Consider the following 18,072-nt stretch of genomic DNA (forward strand, 5'->3'; position numbering starts at 1 on the left):
GCAAATTCCAGAGGTAAGTGTCTATATTTAATATTGCTATAACGAACGTGAAATTCATCATGTTTCAAAATTACAAATTATAACACAATAAGAATAAGCACACAGATAAATACAATAACAGCTTTTATTCTCCACTTAAGTCAGTAATGATGATTTCATCTGCACGCTGTGATGTTGGACTTGATAGCTTGTTTTATGCAAAGTGCATCACAACCTCTGCTGGGAACTTCTGACAAGTTCATCAGTCACGTGATCACAGAGGCAACAGTGGTTCTTCCAGCAACGGGTGACAAACAATTTCAATCATACGATGACCGCCCAAGTCCGTGTGGTTTCTAATTTGAACGATTCCTAAATAACATCCGTCTATCGCTCTGTCGCTGGATCTAAAAAATGCACACGTAAACGAATACACTCAGTTCAGCGTTTTTGGTTAAGCGGAACTTTTCATGAGTTGGGTTTGAAGCCGCACGGACTGTTTTGTTCGATGCACCAGGGATCTAGTCGAACCACTTCTGGCCAGGCTTATTTATTTTAATAATCTTCAGCAACTAGGTCCGCGATAATGTAGACTTTTGTTTTTATTTTCATAGAAACAAGACTTGGCGTGTTGAAATACCGAATGTAATTATGCTACGTGTTTAAAAAGGTGTTACGATTACGAACCTAAGCCAGCAACTTTGTTTTGGTCGTTGACAGGACTGTCGCTGAAAGAAGCTAGGGAAAAACGCGTAAGTAAAGCAGTATAATTTGTTTCTTTTGTTTTTGATACAAAGCAACGACATTGTCACTGACACACAGACGGATTGTTCGGGTTACGTCGAGTTGCTGTCTGCTGCTAGGTAACATTTACTGCGTGTCCCCTGTGCAGTGTTTAGTTTCTATTTGTATTACCGATTAAACTCACGCTCCTGATGTTTTACTGTTCCCCCCCTCCCCCCGTGTTAATTATTCAGATTATAGGTAAAACATGGCTATACTATCTATTAAAATTTGTCACTGTTAATTGCAAATCAAGTGGTTGTATTGTGTGATTTATAATTATTTTAGTATCTAAGAAGCTAACAAAGATGATTTCACATGTGTTTGGTCCACATTACAATTAGTGATAGACCGATATGGCTTTTTCAAGGCCGATACTGATACCGATTATTAGTATTCAAGGAGAACGATAACCGATATTTCAAGCCGATATTTATTTCCTGTAGAAGAGAAAATATTAGTGTAAAAATTAAAAAGTACTTTTTCTTTTTAATTTTAAACGATATTTAAAAATTATATTTAAAAAAAAATTGCAGGGAGTTTCAACATTTTTTTTTTAACTTTTTTTTTTTAATTCTTAAAAAATAAAACATGTATTGAATTCCCAGTGTCAATATCATTATTTATAAAGTGGAAATTGAAATAGATCCATGAATGAAAAGTTCCTGTATTTCACTGTGCAAAAAATGAATGCAAATGTAGCAAATTTGGGGTTTTCATCAGGATTCATAAAAAGTTTCAAAAGATTTTTGCAGAAGGTGCAAAAATTGTCAGAATGTGTTCAAAATACCCGCTTTATTGGCCTTCAGATTGGTCAAAAGGCCGATACCGATATTTGTCGAACTGCCAAATATCGGCACCGATAATCGGCCCGGCCGATAATCGGTCTATCCCTAATTACAATCGTACTCACCACTGATTGAATTGATGTCAATTCATGAATTTCCTCCACCCAAATTAGTAACCTGAAGATTTCCTTTCTGTGCAGGCCTTCAGGATGGCCCAAACAGACAGAAAAGTCCTGATTCTTGGCGCCTTGGCTGGGGCGGCTGGCATTGGCTTGGCTGTGGCATGTTACCAGGGCTATAAGATGAGACGAAGAGCCTCATTGCCAGCGCGCTACCTGCGCACTAATAATGAACTTGCACCTGGCATGACGTTAATGAATAGTCCCGGTATACCTGGGGACCAGATTGAAGTACTGGACCGCCTTGAGGCCCTACTTCAGTGTGTGTCCGAACTGAAAGATGAGATGAAAGCATTAAAGAATTCCTTGCCAATGCGGCATGGTCAAGTTAGCGAAGATCTGCGAGGAGGTGATAGGACAGATGCACATCGAGCTGCTGCTCTCCACAGGACCACACCAACACGGAGGAAAAGAGCTGGAGGCAGCATTGCTGTGGCCATAGCAGCGGGGCGAAGTTCTGAAGAAGCGGAAAGTGAGGGAGGGTGAGTATTAGCATATACAGTATATGGGGTGCTTGATCGTTAGGTCTGGTTACCTGAAAAAACAATAATAAAAAAATCAGTGTGCACCCTACTGTAGTGCAAAATTGTGTTTAATTGTTTAATTGCAGTTACTTTAAGCATAGAGAAGTTTTCAGCAGAATTATATGTCATAAAAGTTCGGAAAGCACCTATTTACAACACCTCTTAACGCCCCCCAACTAGACATATGATATATGTGGAAGCTGAACTACTAACTGGGCACAAGCAGGATTGTGTCTGCAAAAGCCATACAATTCTACAGTACTTCATGATGAGCATTCTGGGAGGAATATTATTTAAATGGGTAAATTTCATAAGGGCAAGTTGGCAAACTCACACCTGAGATGACATGCAATGGCTGATTTTCTGTCTTTAAATAACCTTTTTAAAAGGCATGTGTAAACAACAAGCTTAGCACAGGCAAAATAAGAGGCGGCGGGGAGAACTTTTCTAATTGAACAATTTTGAAATTCAGTAGACAATGACTGTTGTGACATGTCTGTTAAGCAGTGCAATTTTGGAGCTTCCGTGATCCAAGTTCACAAGAAGTAGTCACACTGTATAATCATGACTCTGCATTTCAGTGCATCTGGTTCATTCCAGTACACTCTAAATTGATGCTGGCGTCTTGTGATGACTTCACAAATGTTCCCCGGTGATCAGGGGGCTATCTAAAGTGCAAACCCCTCTTTTAAATACGCAGTCTCATGAATGCACATGTCATCTAGTGGTCACTATTTGGGGTATTAATAAAGAAAACAAACAAACAATAGTAGTGTCCCACGTAGGGGTGTTAAAAAAAAAATCAATTCGGCAATATAGCACGATTACTACAGTGCGCAATTCTCGAATCAATTCAGTAGGTGGCCGAATCGATTTTGAAACGTCAATTTTTGATGGAAAATATTCAACAAAACATCTTACTTAGGGTTAGCATTCATACCTTAAGCATGAATGTTATATTAATTTAAAATGAAACCTTAATATTTTATTTCAGTGCTGTTCAAATATGAAACAGATTACAACCTGTTTGTTAACTCATTCACTGCCAATGACAACTATAGACGTCAAAAATCCTAGCAAACAGCCAGTGTTAATTTTGAAAAAAAAAAAAAAAAAAAAATAAAATTAAAATTTTAATTAAAAAAAAGAAATTTCAATTTAGTTTTAGTTATAGTCTTCTGACTAAATATAATTAAAGTCTTAGTCATAACTTAGTCACCTGATTGTATTTGAGTTTTAATCCAACCTTTAGTCGACAAAAATAAGGAGCAATTTTAGTCGACTAAATTGACTTCTGGAGGTTGAGACCCAGTTTGTGGTCTCAGTAAGACGAAGACCGATCACTATGCACGATGGTAGCACTTAGCAATGAAATTGTTGTCATTGTTGTTATTAATAACAATGGGGATTAATAACTATGAATGGAAACAATGAATAACTAAAACTAAATTCAAATTTCTTGTGAAAATTTGCACTGGCTGTTTGCTTGGATTTTTGACGTCTATAGTCGTCATTGGCAGTGAATGAGTTAAATACAGTGGCTCACAGTCATAAGATTGAAGTTTCAGGTAAATAAATAATACATTTTCATACAAATCTTACAGTGTACATGTACAAGTTTACTAATTAGTATTTTCGAAATTTGAGTAAAAATAAATTGCAAGAATCGACTTATAATTTCGTAACGGGATTAATCAGTATCAAATCGAATCATGATCTACCTATGAATTGTGATACGAATCAAATTGTCAAGTACTAGGCAATTCACACTCCTAGTCCCATGTGTAGCATGCTCACTTACAGCATATGCAATCTATTAAACCAAAACACACAATTTATCACCAGCTATATGGGATCGTAGTAAATCAGGCTTCATAGATGTTTTATCTTTGACGTTTTGAACTGTACTTTTGACCCTGCCATCCTTTATTTTTAAACACAAATGAGTTACATATTACCAAGATTTATATCACACACTTTCAATGATCACCCGCGACATCCAATGAAAAAAAAAAAAAAAAGACAAACTGGTTAAAGTGAAGTACAAATTAGTGTTATCGATGTAATATTTGTTTTTTTTATGATGTAACATTGGAACACATACATTTCCATCATTTGGGAAAAAGATGCTTAATCCAAACAAATCAGAGATCGACTCTCAGACAGTTAACAGCAGCATTTCTCCAACCATAGATATCGTATTACATAATTCAAGTTTGACAGGTCTTAGGGTAGATATAGCTGCCTTGTATTAAATTCACACTGTCATCCTGACACACTTTTCAGCACACATTGTTTACAGAGTTGGATTTGGCCAACCTGTTAAGCTGAGCGCACTCTGGTGTCATTGACTATTAACTAAGGCATGTGTAAACTGCAAAGTCCCTCCCCTTAGCATTTTTTATGACAACCAGCTCTTAACTTGTATCAGAAGGAATCATATTACTTTCCTATTTTGTCCTAGATTTGTGGAAAGAATGTACCTTGCCTCACTTCTAGGTTGTGTGGTTTAATTTACAGTCGTGTATGCTGTATTTGTTTTAGAGTCTTGTGTAAACAGCAGAGTAATGAAGGACCACATGCCCAGTGGCCCATCTTTATCAACAGCCAAATGCCTTGAACTCATGCCAACCTTTTGTAACATAAACAGATGTTACTTCTTCTTTTTTTTTTTTTTTTTTAAACAGACTTCCTCCAACTTGAATATATTCTCATAGAATCAGACCTCACCGGTTGAATGGTGGTGATTGAGTCAAGGTTTTAAGTCTTTTGCTGTCAGGCAGACTGTTTTTCTTGGCTGTTCCTTTGAGTACTTAACCCGAATTGACCTGTGCAGCCTTGTTGAGGAACTAGCACACAAGCAGAGCCAAGAAGACATCACAACATACCTGTAGGTGGCACTGAAGATCACGCTTGTACTGCTCATCCCCACCTGTTACTGTCCTCACCCTATGATTTGTCTTTCATCTTGCGGAGCATTTGTACCACACTGACTCAAAGAGAAATTGAATATCCAGTTTGGCTGGTGGTGTTCCAATCAAGACGATGCCCTCTTTTCGATAACTAGAAGTGACAGTGAACTTACGAGCAAACACTTGAAGCTCTCCAATAACATTTCTGTCATTCAGCAAAACATTTGGATCAGTCTTCTATCCTGATAGTTCACTTTTTATGTATTTGGTCGCAATATTGCACGCAGGCATTATGCTTCAAAATCCCACCATGGATATAACTCATTTAATTACCGCTCTGTTATTTATTTATTTTGTTTTTATCCAAGAGTGTTGGGGCGAGTGGGGGTGGTAAAGAGATAAAATTCCACCCCTTTAGGGATCATGCCGCTTTCCCACCAAAGAAGCCGGTTGCACAATTTGTCCTTTCAGTTCAGCTCAGATGGAAGTCGCGTAACAAAAAAATTCTAAAACGTCAGTGCCGGATGGTGACTATTGTAAAGTTATAGTTCTGCATATCTTACCATAGCTATCTCCCTGGATGTTGGCGGGAAAAAAAAGAAAAAGAAAAAAAAAAAATCAATCAACCTGTCGGTGTGCCAAGTTGTCAGAGGCCTCATTGAAACATGTCTTGTTGAAACTTGTAATTCAGAACAGTATCCGCTGCATTCATTGACGTCATGCGACTGTAGCTCAAGGATATTACAGCTTCGTTTTTTGTTTTTTGTTTTTGTTTAACACATTCATGACATTGGAGAACTGTTGATTTAAGCATAAAAGTAGTGTTTAGTGACGGGCAAGTCTGCTCAACATGCTGTCTGTTCCTAAGAAAGCAAATGAATTTGCTTGTTTATTTTGTGTAACTTCCGTCATGGGAATGTTTGCTCTTTTGATATTAATATATAACATAATTTATTGAATTTAGTTAAATTACAATGTCATGTTCAACAGTTCAAACAGTTCCCACTGCCCAGGTGTCTTATTTAAATTTTTTTTACTTTGTATTTGATTATGATTTAGTTAAAAGCACCCTACAATCAAGAATTAGTTACTTTTCATTCAGTTTTTACAGCTAGTTTGGGGGCAATGGTCCTTTCTCAAATGCAAATGAGTCAAAATTAGGGGTACAGCTGTTTTGAAGCCAGTATCTGAATTCTCCTTTTGAGTGTTGGTGTGAGTTAATTTGTGCATGATTTGGGTTTACCCTTGTAGAGCACTTTTCTACCATACATTTTCAAAATGCTTTAATCCACAGGTCTCAAACTCCAGTCCTCGAGGGCCGCAGTCTTGCATGTTTTAGAGGTTTCTCTCCTCAAACACACCTGATTCATCAGCAAGCTCTGCAGGAACCCGATAATGATCCTCATTATATGATTCAGCTGTATTTGAGGAGAGAAACCTCTAAAACATGCAGGACTGCGGCCCTCGAGGACTGGCGTTTGAGACCTGTGCTTTAATGTATTAATGGTTGCGAAAGTTGAGGATTGAATCCACAACCTTCAGGTTGGGAGACAATCAGCATTGACCGCTCTACCACCTGAGCCATGTCACCCACATGGAGATGTATCACCAAATATAGCTAATTCCACTTCTCGCTGACAGTCACAGCTTACAAAGTATTGCATTCTGCCCTTTTTCTTTTCATCAAGTATGCATGGCTTTCGAAATGAGCTTCTGCCTCCTGTGAACAAAATGTTACAGTGCTTAAATGCACATGCTAGTTGAAATGAAATTATTTTGATCACATCCTGCTCAATTACCTTTAGTTCCGTCCTACAGCCTCGACCAAGATTGACGTTTTGTGTTTCACTCAGCATTATTTTTCCCTGAGAGGAGCTTCACTAAAAATCCAATGATGTTATCTTTCATCTTTGTGATTCAGCAACTGATCTGTAGCAAAATAGGCCCTGTCGAATCTGTCAACGATTGTTACCGATGAAAGGTTCTCATTGGCCTTGGAAGTGGCTGCATGTTGAATAAGCTAGGCTGCATGCTTAAAGGCCCGCTGATGTAGACATGGTAACTCAGGTTTGTTTTTGTACAGAGTAACCAAGGAGATTTTGCTAAGCTCTTTTGAAAGCTTGCCTATGTCCATTGGGTTCTCTGTGCTCGGTAGCTTTTCTAATGAGTACATATCCTGTGGACAAACAAACGCCAAAGCTCTCCATAACTTTGGAGTGCGTTACTTGTGTTGAGGTTTGCACTGTGCTCGTTTCCACATGCGAATTGCAATGCCAAAAGTGAAACTCCAGCCATAAATCAATCAGCAGCCTCGTGGATTTTATGTGCGGTTTATTTTAATATTTCATTTTAGTTTGTCAGGCATCTGTTTAAACTACTCTGCCTATAAATAACAAAGAAATACCACAGTTATGTCTAGTACGGTCAAATCATTGTCCAGCTAAAAAAAAAAAGAAGCTTTCAAAGTAAAATGTCATTACTCATTGATATTGGTGACTTGATTTTCAGATAATGCTTCTAAATTCAAGAATGAAACACCTGTGCAAAATGATTTGTCACATAGATCTCAGATACTCAAGTGGGTTAGGAGAAGACTTTTTTTTTTTAAACATACTGTATGCAGTATTGCACTATACATGTATGTGAGATCAGAAAATAAAATTGGTCATATATTTTATAGAGCATTTTTAATAGGGATGTTCGATACCACTTTCTCTAGACCGATACGATACTCAAATCTTCAGTACTCACCGATAACAATACCAAGTGCTGATAACATTAGTACTTATGATACATACAATAAAAAAAAAAAAATTTATATCCCCAAATTGCTTGAAATTAATATCAATTATATTTTTTTCAATTTGCTCAGAGAGAAGTCCCAATCAAAATATGTGATTGTACAACTTCATTCATTATAAGGAATACAGTGAAGTGCAAAGAATTCAATTCAATACAATAGTGTTACAATAGTGTAACTTAGTAATATCTACCATGTTATGAATTCCTCAAGCTGTTTAATGTGTGATGTTTAACTATATCTTGTTTTGAAATCCATGCTTTTACTTTGGAAGGCTGCTCTATATTCCCCGTTTCCTGTTTCACGTTCTCTGTCATTCATTTCATAGCAGTGCAGTATTCAGTGACGATATACTATATATTATACAAAGATCTGGCTACACTTCAAAGCTAATTCAATTGTTGAGTACAACTGAAGACTTATGTGCCCCCCTGTCAATAAATTCAAATTAACCATTTCAGCTTTAAGTTGCTGACCGAAAAACGTCCATAAGAGTGGGAGCCAATACCAGTATTGCTATCCGTCGTGCGTGCCGATACCGTGCGTGAAATGTGTACTAGTATCTGCCCGACGGTACTCTCCCATCCCTAATTTTTTAATACAGGTAGGCTACAATGTCCTCTTCAAGAAAATAATAGGCAAACAAAAAAGGACTTGCTGTAAGTTCTCTAATGACTCTTCAAAGAAATTATCAAAAAGCTCACACTCCCTTGCTTGCAAGCATAATGATGGTTCTCATACACAAAAATACTGTTTGTATATAGCACATAAATTTGTTGTCACAATAATTTAATTGGAGAATGAATGAATGACCAAAAGTCCAATGAAATGTTTTACCATAGCTAAAGTCAACGCTTATTTTTTGCGGGCGTTGTTCTATATTACAATGTCGATAACTCACAACCACTACTCTTTTCGTTAGATGGAACCCAGGGGCAGCAGATACAATGAAAACAGCAAAGGCCCCAGTATTGAACCCTGTGGAACACCAAATGTTCCGTTATACACGTGAATTCCCTTCATATTGCAAATTCGTCCGACCACTTTCTTTTATTGCGCGACATAGTTTCTATGATGAAGGGATTAAAAAAAATAAAGATCATACCTAGGCCAAACCCTTGAGACTGACTCACCAATTCCCTGGGGTTCAATTGAACCCAGGTTAAGAACCACTGCCATGTACAACATTTTTCAGAGGTACCTGGGTTTATAGATACACTTTCATACAGTTAGTATATTCTGGTCATACAGTTGCATTTAATAGTTTGTCGTCACACCATTGTGACTTAATTGATGTTGTTGACTTAGTTAATTATGGTTCAAATCTGTGGAACTCAAATGTCCTCAAATTATGCTTGTAATCATAGCACTAAGGGTGGAAGGTGTGTGTTGTGGATGGAGCCTGCGGCGCAAAGCACCTGTTGGGTCACTGATGTTTACGTCTGCAGCCCGCTATGACACGCCGCTCGAGAACCGTGGCCAATAACCCAAAACATTCCCTTAACCACCATTGACGCACATGGAGCTTAATAGCACTTCTCTCCCCCCCTCATGTCTAGCTCTACTATTGATAAAGAATTGCACTTGATTACTGCTTTCTAGGTGTAACTAGTGTACTCACCATAGTTGAAAGGCTTCTATAAAACATCTAATACGAGTGTTGCGTGCCTCAAACAAGCCTCTCTGTCTTTGTACAGAAGCCCTAAGGTATACATGTAAAATATCAAAAAGGACATCTACCCATATTGAAAACAATCTTGTAAACAAATGTTATATTGTTGACATTGTGACATTGTGTTTTGACATTCTGTGAGCAATTGACCAACAAAATGTTTGAGACATGTTTTGTGATTTATTTAGCTGCTGTTAACAGATCATATTACCCTGCCATGCCTAGAAAGCGTGATTACTGAAGCTTTCTTGTGTCTGAAACCTAGAATATTTTGTGACAAACTACACAACACACCAGGACTGGACTGGCACAAATAATCGGTCGTGGCATTTTTTTGACTTATAGGCCCGCCGACCCAGCCTGATTCCTGCCCTTGGCTACCATAGCTTCTCCCACTGATATTTATTGGTTCACTTTGATCTCGATATTGGAGTAAAATAATTGAATAGCAACACATCAGCCCCTAAGGACACCGGCCCACCGGGCATCTGCCCTGTATGCCAGATGGCCAGTCCAGCCCTGCAACACACCAACACGACATATACAGCACTGAAAAAATGTTCTGGAATACGGAGTACCTATGTAGTATAGAAAATGTCACTTATCTGGTTTGTTTGGCACTATTTTTACACTCGAAGCCCTTCCTGATGTAACCCACCCATTTTTATCTTTTTATCTGTTTTAATCATCTTAATTTAATCTAATTATTTTAGATACATTTATTTATTTTCTTGTGATTTCTGAATAATATTTTGTTTCTCTTTCTGTAGTGCTTTTAATGTTTTATGTTAAAGCACTTTAAATAATTTTGTACATGAACAGGCAATTTTGTTATCAAATGTGTACCATCTGCTTGAAAGGCAGAAACATGAACCACTACAATACAAGTGTCACAGCAACCAAGCGTTTTCCATTCCTTATTATGGACGCCTGCCATTTTTGGTTTGCTGATCCGAAAAACAAAATGTTTGCCTTGTTCTGTTTTTGTTATAACGCTAATACTACCGACACACTTAGTAATCGCATGCAGTGACAATGAAATGAAGATATTTGTCGTCTATATTTGTTGTTCCAGGTATATCACTGCACTAACAGACTCTGATGAAGAGGATCAAAGTGATGATGAAGAGTGGGATGAAAGGCAGGAGACACTAGACAACTTAACTTGCTTACTTGAGAGGATTGACTCTATGCATCAGGGCACAGATGCTGACAAAAGAGAAAGTCTGAGCATCCTAACAACGCAACGAGAAGAGGTTTGTTAAAATAGCTTGAAATGGCCTTTGTATCAATTTTGGTTTTCACTCACTTAATATTCATGTTTCTAGTTTGGACAGAATTCAACATTTCTTTGGCGTCTAATCAGAGCACATTGCGACGTTCATGACATAAGTGCCACGCTTGAAGAAAAGAAGACTCATGCAGAAACTGGTAATCTTAAACTTAGATTGTCTTACTGCAAACCCACCTTTTTCATCAAAAATTTGACTGGGAGGTTTATCAGCATCTTCTGAAGATTTTTTTGGGGTTTACAAAAGAAAATATCCCGGTGCATTTCAGTGGTTGGGGTGGATGCACAAAAAGAATTCTTGCACTTATGTTGGTTTGCTGTTCAGCAGTTTTGTGCCATCCTTGAATGGTTTTGCAGTTTGCACTGGGGAAAAAAAAAGAAAGAAAATCACAGTATGTGGTTATTTTTTGTTTGTTTGACGTTTTGGGCCCTTTTATACATGCACTGAGAAATATACTGGTATTATAAAAATAAAAGATATTAATATAGTAATAGTATAATGTACATCGGTTCACTAACTAATTTTAACTTTAATTTTTTTTTTAATTTTATTTTTTTTCCCATGCACCTGTATCTGGTTAGGAAGTGCGTGGTCCTATTTGACCCCCATTCTGACTTCGAGCCGCTTAGGCAGAATGTTCTGTACACTTTGTCCCTAAGTTAGACGTAACATGTTCCTACATTTAGCTGCTTCTGGTGATGTACTCTCTGATGCACTCTTCCTTAGTGACACAAATACTTCAATGGTACTGTTGTGGAATGTTAGAAAAACAAAACAACACAAATCCAACCCACTGTTCAACCACTCAAATGCCACAATTCAGACTTGACTACAAATCCTGTAATTGGCACTAGCTGATAATAAAAGGCGATTGATTGCACGCTCACTTTATACCCTGTTGAAATTCCGCACGCTTACTGATGTATTTGGCACTAAAACAAAAAACAATATAACACATCCAATTAAAACATTTAATTCAGCAAGAAGTAGGTCGGGCTGAATCTCTTCTGAGTCTTTTCCTGGAAACGAATGCATTCTTTCAAATTGAGGGAAAACAATATCATGAGGCTAACATATGTCAGTGAACCTAAATAATAATGAAGTTAATGATTATATCGAGCCAGGAAAATAAACTATTCAACAAATCTTGTTGACAAATAATGTAAATCCTCGGAATTGGAATAAGACCTAATCCACTCCTGAATCTGTTTAATGCGTTTTTGGCATGTCCACATCCCCTTTAATAAGGTTAACTAAATCTATGGTTTTGGAGGCATGTCAACTATGTCAACATGTGAAGAAAGGGGGGGGGGGAACAAAAGCACACCAAGTGAGGATAAGTGGTATAGAAAACGGACAGGTACATTATCATTATGTTTATTTTTATTTTTTTCAACATTTCTCTCTCAGGAAAGAAGGTTGGTGAGGATGCAGTGGCACTGAACCCAAAATGTGCTGAAAGTCACCAGTGGTATGTTAAATTAATTATTTCTTCGAGTGTTCTATTGTCTATTCTCCAAGCTGTTACCCCTTCCATAAATAACATGGACCTATAAAAGAAAAAATAAATGTAAACAAAAACATCAACTCACACAAGACAGCTTGATAGCCTATAAGGTTGCGTTTTTGAACAAGTACTTTTTCTTAATGACATGTCATCGACTCGCTGTTCAAATAATACAAATGACAATACAAATGCTTACGATAAGTGTCTACTTTTATAATAAGGAAGTCAAGCGATGGTTCAAATGTTGGTGTCCTTCTCACTTTCAGATCACCCAATCACACACCTGAGAGTATTTTAAGTTTGGGGAATGCCAACTGGTTAACTTTGCTCAATAAACTGACATGGTTGACATGAGGAAGTGATGACCAGCTGGCATTTATTGCTGCTGTACTTCTATGATGGGGGTTATTTCAGTTCCCGTATTCATATACCGGTATATGGATTTGTGTTGGTTGAACCTATTTTAATTCTGACAATTCTGCCTGTGCAGCGGATGTATCGAATTCAGTTTTGCTTGTTAATGTCGCATTCTACACATTGCTTTAACCATTTACATTCTCTGATTTAGCACACTTGACGTGTTTCTCACTGTCAACTTGGACACATTGACAAAAAGGAGGAGGGCTATTTTTTTCTTTTTTTTCTTTTCTTGGTATGCCTCCCTAGTTGCTTGTGAAATCCCCTTGCTTTTAATCTGTGTGGCAGAATGGGCCTGATGGCATTAGAAATCCTGTTGGTATTTGTGCAAGCCTCATTGGTACATTCCGCACCTGAAATGATGCTCATGTCAAAACTTGACTACTGATCATACACGGAATCTACAGCTGTATTGGTGAAGACCAACTGACAGTTCTTGAGTCGAGTCTCTGAAATCATTTTATGCAAGGTGTATGGTGTTGTTTGTTTATATGCAGTAGTTTTCTACTGTCCACTCCAAAGTGCATGTGGTGTATAATTTTCGTTACTTTACCCCAGTTAAAATCTAGTGTTACTTAGAGTGTATTATTTTATGCATATTTGAATGCACAGTTTTCTAGTGGAAAACACCGAAACTGACTTCAGTCATGTTTGTTAGGATATAATTAGCATTAGGTCACTCATGTGCTACAACACTTAAGGAATATAACACCGTGTTTGTTTAGTTAATTAAAAGAAAGAGCTTTTCCAAAGCTTAATTTTTAATCCTGCACCCACTTAATGGCATTTGCAAGATCCTTAAACCGAGCAAAAACGCCGTCGAAGATCAGTGGTTACAAAGTACATTGTAAAGGGGAGAGGCAAGAACTGGGAACGGTACCAGGCCGTGTCACGAGGAAGTTTATGTCTGAGGTAACTGTTTACAAAGTGTGCTGATGCCGTGAGAAAACTTGTCACATGTTTTCCTATGTGCCGCCCAGCCTGTCACAATTTGGCAGACGCTTCGAAGAGCTGCCGTTCAGTTTCTGCTTCAACACTGAAACTACTACGGAGCGTTCCTTGCCCTGTATGGCAGGATTAAGGAACCTTTACCTTGCCAGCTGTTCTTTTCTTTCTTCATTTTTTTTTTAAATTTGTTTTAACTCTGAATGGATCTGGCAATATTGTTATCTTCAAAAAAGTGGGGCATGTGGGTGTGAGTCCATGACACCTTTTTTGCCCACCTTTTTTTCCAGCCATTACATTTACATTACAAAGCAAGCTTTTTTTTTTTCTTTTTTTTTTTTACTGGACGCCATCCAAAAGTTTACTTTGAAACGTCATTCTGTAAATCCAGTTGGGTTAAGTACAAACCCTGTTTAGTCAAACCAGTTGTACACATCTTTTTTTGTGTCCAATTACTGTCTGTGATCTATAAATATATGCAGCTAAATTGTTCCATTCACAAAATAATTACTCATTCACTCAAGTCACTTTATTTTATTCAATTTTATTTGTACTACATGTGTTGACAAATTAAATTAGTGTCCATAATACCTCATTGTTGGACCTGAATCTAAGCTTTAAAAAGAAATTGAGTTTACATATATCCAGATGTACTTTTGAGTTTCTTTACACTATATCAAAAATAATAGCTGTTTATTATATAACATGGGCATTGGTTGCACATGATAAAATCATGTTTCACGAACATGAAAATTACACAAAATAGTTTTTAATGTAAATTCAACACACTCATTTTTAGTGTTGATGGAGCCATCTAATCGCTTGCCTCAACTATAATTCTTAATGTACCACCTATTCTTGAAATGAAAAACTCTAACCTGTCCATAAAAATGATTGACAAGCACATATTACTGACGCTCCGATCAATGGGCCACCAATCATGATCGTCCGATTTCCGTGGAAAAATATGTGACCGGCATATGTCAATCAGTGCCTTTCGATCACAAAAAAAGAAAGAAAAAAGAACTGCTTTTAAAACACTGAAAACAAAATGAAACGATTTACTATTATAAAGGACTTGCGATTTCCGTTATCCGAAGAACATCATTTTCATCGTTAGCGTCATGATTGTGATTATGTCCAATAGGTACGAATACTATTTTGAGGCACTGTACATTGACTTCTTAGTAGGCTGACAGCTGGGTGATGCATTTGCACTCTTAAGCCACCTTTGTAAGTATTCAATTATCTCACCATGCAAATTCAGGCCATGTGGATCCCTGCCTTTGCGGCCTCTGTGATTGTACAGAGTTGTGCGGATTAGCAGGGAAGCCTGTGGCCAGTCAGAAGAGGGCACAGAGAGGGTGTCTTTGACCGCTGCAACCATTTATTTCAAGCATGAGCTTCTGTTGCCTTGCTGGTGTCACCATGGCAAGATTGGGCTCTGCCCTCCCAGAATCCAACTTCTGTAGCAAAGTTATTGTAGACTAGATACACAGTCAGTCTGCAGGTTTGCTTGGTGTATGGAGTCTTGAACAGGCTGTCTTTGATTTTTTTAACCAGGAGTTTATAAGACATGTTGTTTACAATAGCTATCAACTACTTACTGTAACTGAGGCATTTAAGGTCAAACTTTGAATGTTAGGTTGATGTTAAAACTGATTGAAAACTGTTTGGCAATCCTTACTTGCGTCACCGCTAAGCTACTTATCTATGGGAACACAGTGTTTTCATATACCTATCAATTATGACTACAAGTATCATTCTATGCTGAACTAGGGTGGTGCTCACTAATCATCCATTTTCCAAACCAGTGAATCACACAGCAATTATGATGCAGACAACAGCGTGATACTCATTCAGATGAACAACTAGACTGCCAAAACACATCATGATTGTTTCCATCTGTTTTCCAGATTTGCATGAAATGAACAATATCTTTGCGCTTTCAAGCACTCTCTCTTATTTGTACTCTGGTAATTGTAATTATATGTATCCTTTCCCTAATCTCATTTGGGAGACTGAGTGATTAGCTCAAACAGTAGCCCACCGCCAAAACATGCACTGTTAAATAAATCCCCTTGCACATTCCAGTACACAGTCTCATGCAGTGGCAGATTCCAACTGCCATCAGCACCGCCATGGTACATAAAAGGTGTTTATGTGGCTCTGTGGTGTTTGACAGAGTACCAGCAGGATTAAAGCAGCCTTGCAGTGAAAATACATTGATCAGCTCCCTCTACTCTTCTCCAAACCCTCAGCTTCATTCATTCTGGCATACAGATTCCAAAACGCCACAACCTGCTCTATAGTCAAAGTCAGTGTGTTAAATAGTGAAGATGAGGGGAAAGATGAAGTAAATGATTTTGTTTGAGAGTACAGTTACTCCTCTTGTTACAACATTCGACGTATGAACATTTGCAGATACGAAGAAACGCTGATGTCCGTAAATAGCATAAAATGCCGCATTGTGATCGTAAGTTCATATTTTTCAGTGCGCACTACATCATACAATATGGTGCTGTACTGTAGTTCCCTTTTCTGCCACAACCCTGCTGAGCAGCACGCCATACTAGCATCTCTCGCTCTCTGTCCCTCTCTGTCTGTCTTGTTTTTTCTCTCTTTCACTCTCTTTTGCTCCCCTGGTAGTAAAGTTTATTTAAGTAAACTTTATTTACTATGGCTGAACAAGTAAAGGCTAATGCTACACGCCACATGTCTCGCGTGCGTTTGATCGCTAGGGTGACGCCACAGTGATGTTGAGAACAGGAGGGGGTTCCTCCTCTGACAGAAAAAAATAAAATAGTTTTACTAGTCAGACTGGTGACCTGTGGTTTTGTTGGCTGCTTGCTATCTTGGTTGACAGTTGAACAGCTATGTTACGCCATCACGCCAGAGTATTATCATGGCCTGGCTGTGCCGTACTTGGTATTGTCCCACATTGTTTTATTTATTTTATTTTATTATTAATGTATTTATTTTTTTATATTTTTATTTAATTAGTAAGGTGCATGAACGTTTATATGAATGGGTGAATGTGATACTTTGTAAAGCAGTATACATAGCATAGCATAGCACAAACAGCAACAAGCAGTCAATTTACCTTTTTTTTTTTTTTTTCTTCTTCTTAATGTACATTGACTTATGAACAGCCTATCGGAACCCATTGTGTTTGTAAGTTGAGGACTACCTATAACACCTAAGAACTTGCTTGGAAAAATAATAATTATTTGTGTGCCTATTTTTCAATGAAACAGCAACATTTAGTGACTTACCTGTTGGTCACAACTGTAAGTTGACCAAGCGTGTTTCAGAAATGTATTTTAATTCAGTACTAGAATAACTGCCATGGTGGTATTTTTCAGGTATGCCATCATGTGTGGAATTATGGCTGAATATGACACCGTGCAGAACAAGATCAAGAATGGCTACATTTTTAAGGTAAGTTGACGTTGTTGTAGTCATTTTCCTGTTCTGTATTTCATTGAAATGGCAGCGTTTCTCAACCTTTATTGAGACAAGGCATGTTTCAGATGAGAAAAAATTGATTCACAAAAATGTATACTACCAGATTGTATTGGGGTTTCCTACCGATGATGTCACGATACAGTAATGGCTGGAAATTATCCGTTTACAATTGTTCAATAAAGTTATATGGAAAAAATACGGTTGCCGTCAAAATATTGGAAAGAAATATACATAAATAAATATGTAAATAGAATTAAATATAAATCAGTAAATAAAAATGCTCTCTTCTCACATTTATTTATTTCGTGCTGCACTGGTCGAAATGTTATTCAAAAGAAGGGGCGGTCCTAAGCGTGTCTTGGGTTGGGCTCTGCCGTTGCGTCCGTTATTGGTCGAGTGAGTAGCTAGGCGAACAAGGAAGTCTCGCCAGCTTGCATCGGAGATCTCCAGCAATAGACGACTATCTATCCTTGACTTATTATCTCGCAACTCAAGTCGCAAATTGTGTTGACAGTGGACACGATAGTCATTATTTATTTATTTAGGGGTATATTTATATTTTGTTGTTTTTACTTTCTTTTGGATTAATTTTTGAATTATATATTTTTTCATATCCCTTTTTATTTTCACTTTTAGTCATTTGTTTATTTATTTATTTAGTCATTTATTTATTTTGAATTTTGGCTGTTTTGGTCCTCCATATATTTCAAGGTATCGGTACTCATGAAAGCGGCCAATGCCACCCTTTTGTGACCGTTTTACGATTAGAAACTAGAAATTAGGAATTATAAGTATAGGAAATTGCT

At 37.5% G+C, this 18,072-nt stretch overlaps 1 protein-coding gene across 4 annotated transcripts in view; it reads left to right on the forward strand.

Annotated features, from left to right (window-relative positions):
- Nucleotides 1–323: 323 nt before the first annotated feature.
- The window catches only part of rmdn2 (regulator of microtubule dynamics 2), a 36,946-nt gene continuing 19,197 nt past the window's right edge, over nucleotides 324–18,072 (forward strand). For 3 of the 4 annotated variants that reach the window (XM_077494660.1, XM_077494657.1, XM_077494659.1), the window contains exons 1-6: nucleotides 328–731; nucleotides 1,751–2,211; nucleotides 10,713–10,893; nucleotides 10,966–11,068; nucleotides 12,340–12,400; nucleotides 17,164–17,239. In XM_077494660.1, the coding sequence (XP_077350786.1) occupies nucleotides 1,760–2,211; nucleotides 10,713–10,893; nucleotides 10,966–11,068; nucleotides 12,340–12,400; nucleotides 17,164–17,239 (873 nt within the window). In that variant the 5' untranslated portion in view covers nucleotides 328–731; nucleotides 1,751–1,759. Of the gene's footprint in view, nucleotides 843–1,750; nucleotides 2,212–10,712; nucleotides 10,894–10,965; nucleotides 11,069–12,339; nucleotides 12,401–17,163; nucleotides 17,240–18,072 lie in introns of all 4 variants that reach the window. The other variant, XM_077494661.1, reaches the window with a different exon arrangement.

This window comes from Festucalex cinctus, chromosome 14 (genome assembly GCF_051991245.1).
Source record: "Festucalex cinctus isolate MCC-2025b chromosome 14, RoL_Fcin_1.0, whole genome shotgun sequence".
Lineage (NCBI taxonomy): Eukaryota > Metazoa > Chordata > Actinopteri > Syngnathiformes > Syngnathidae > Festucalex > Festucalex cinctus.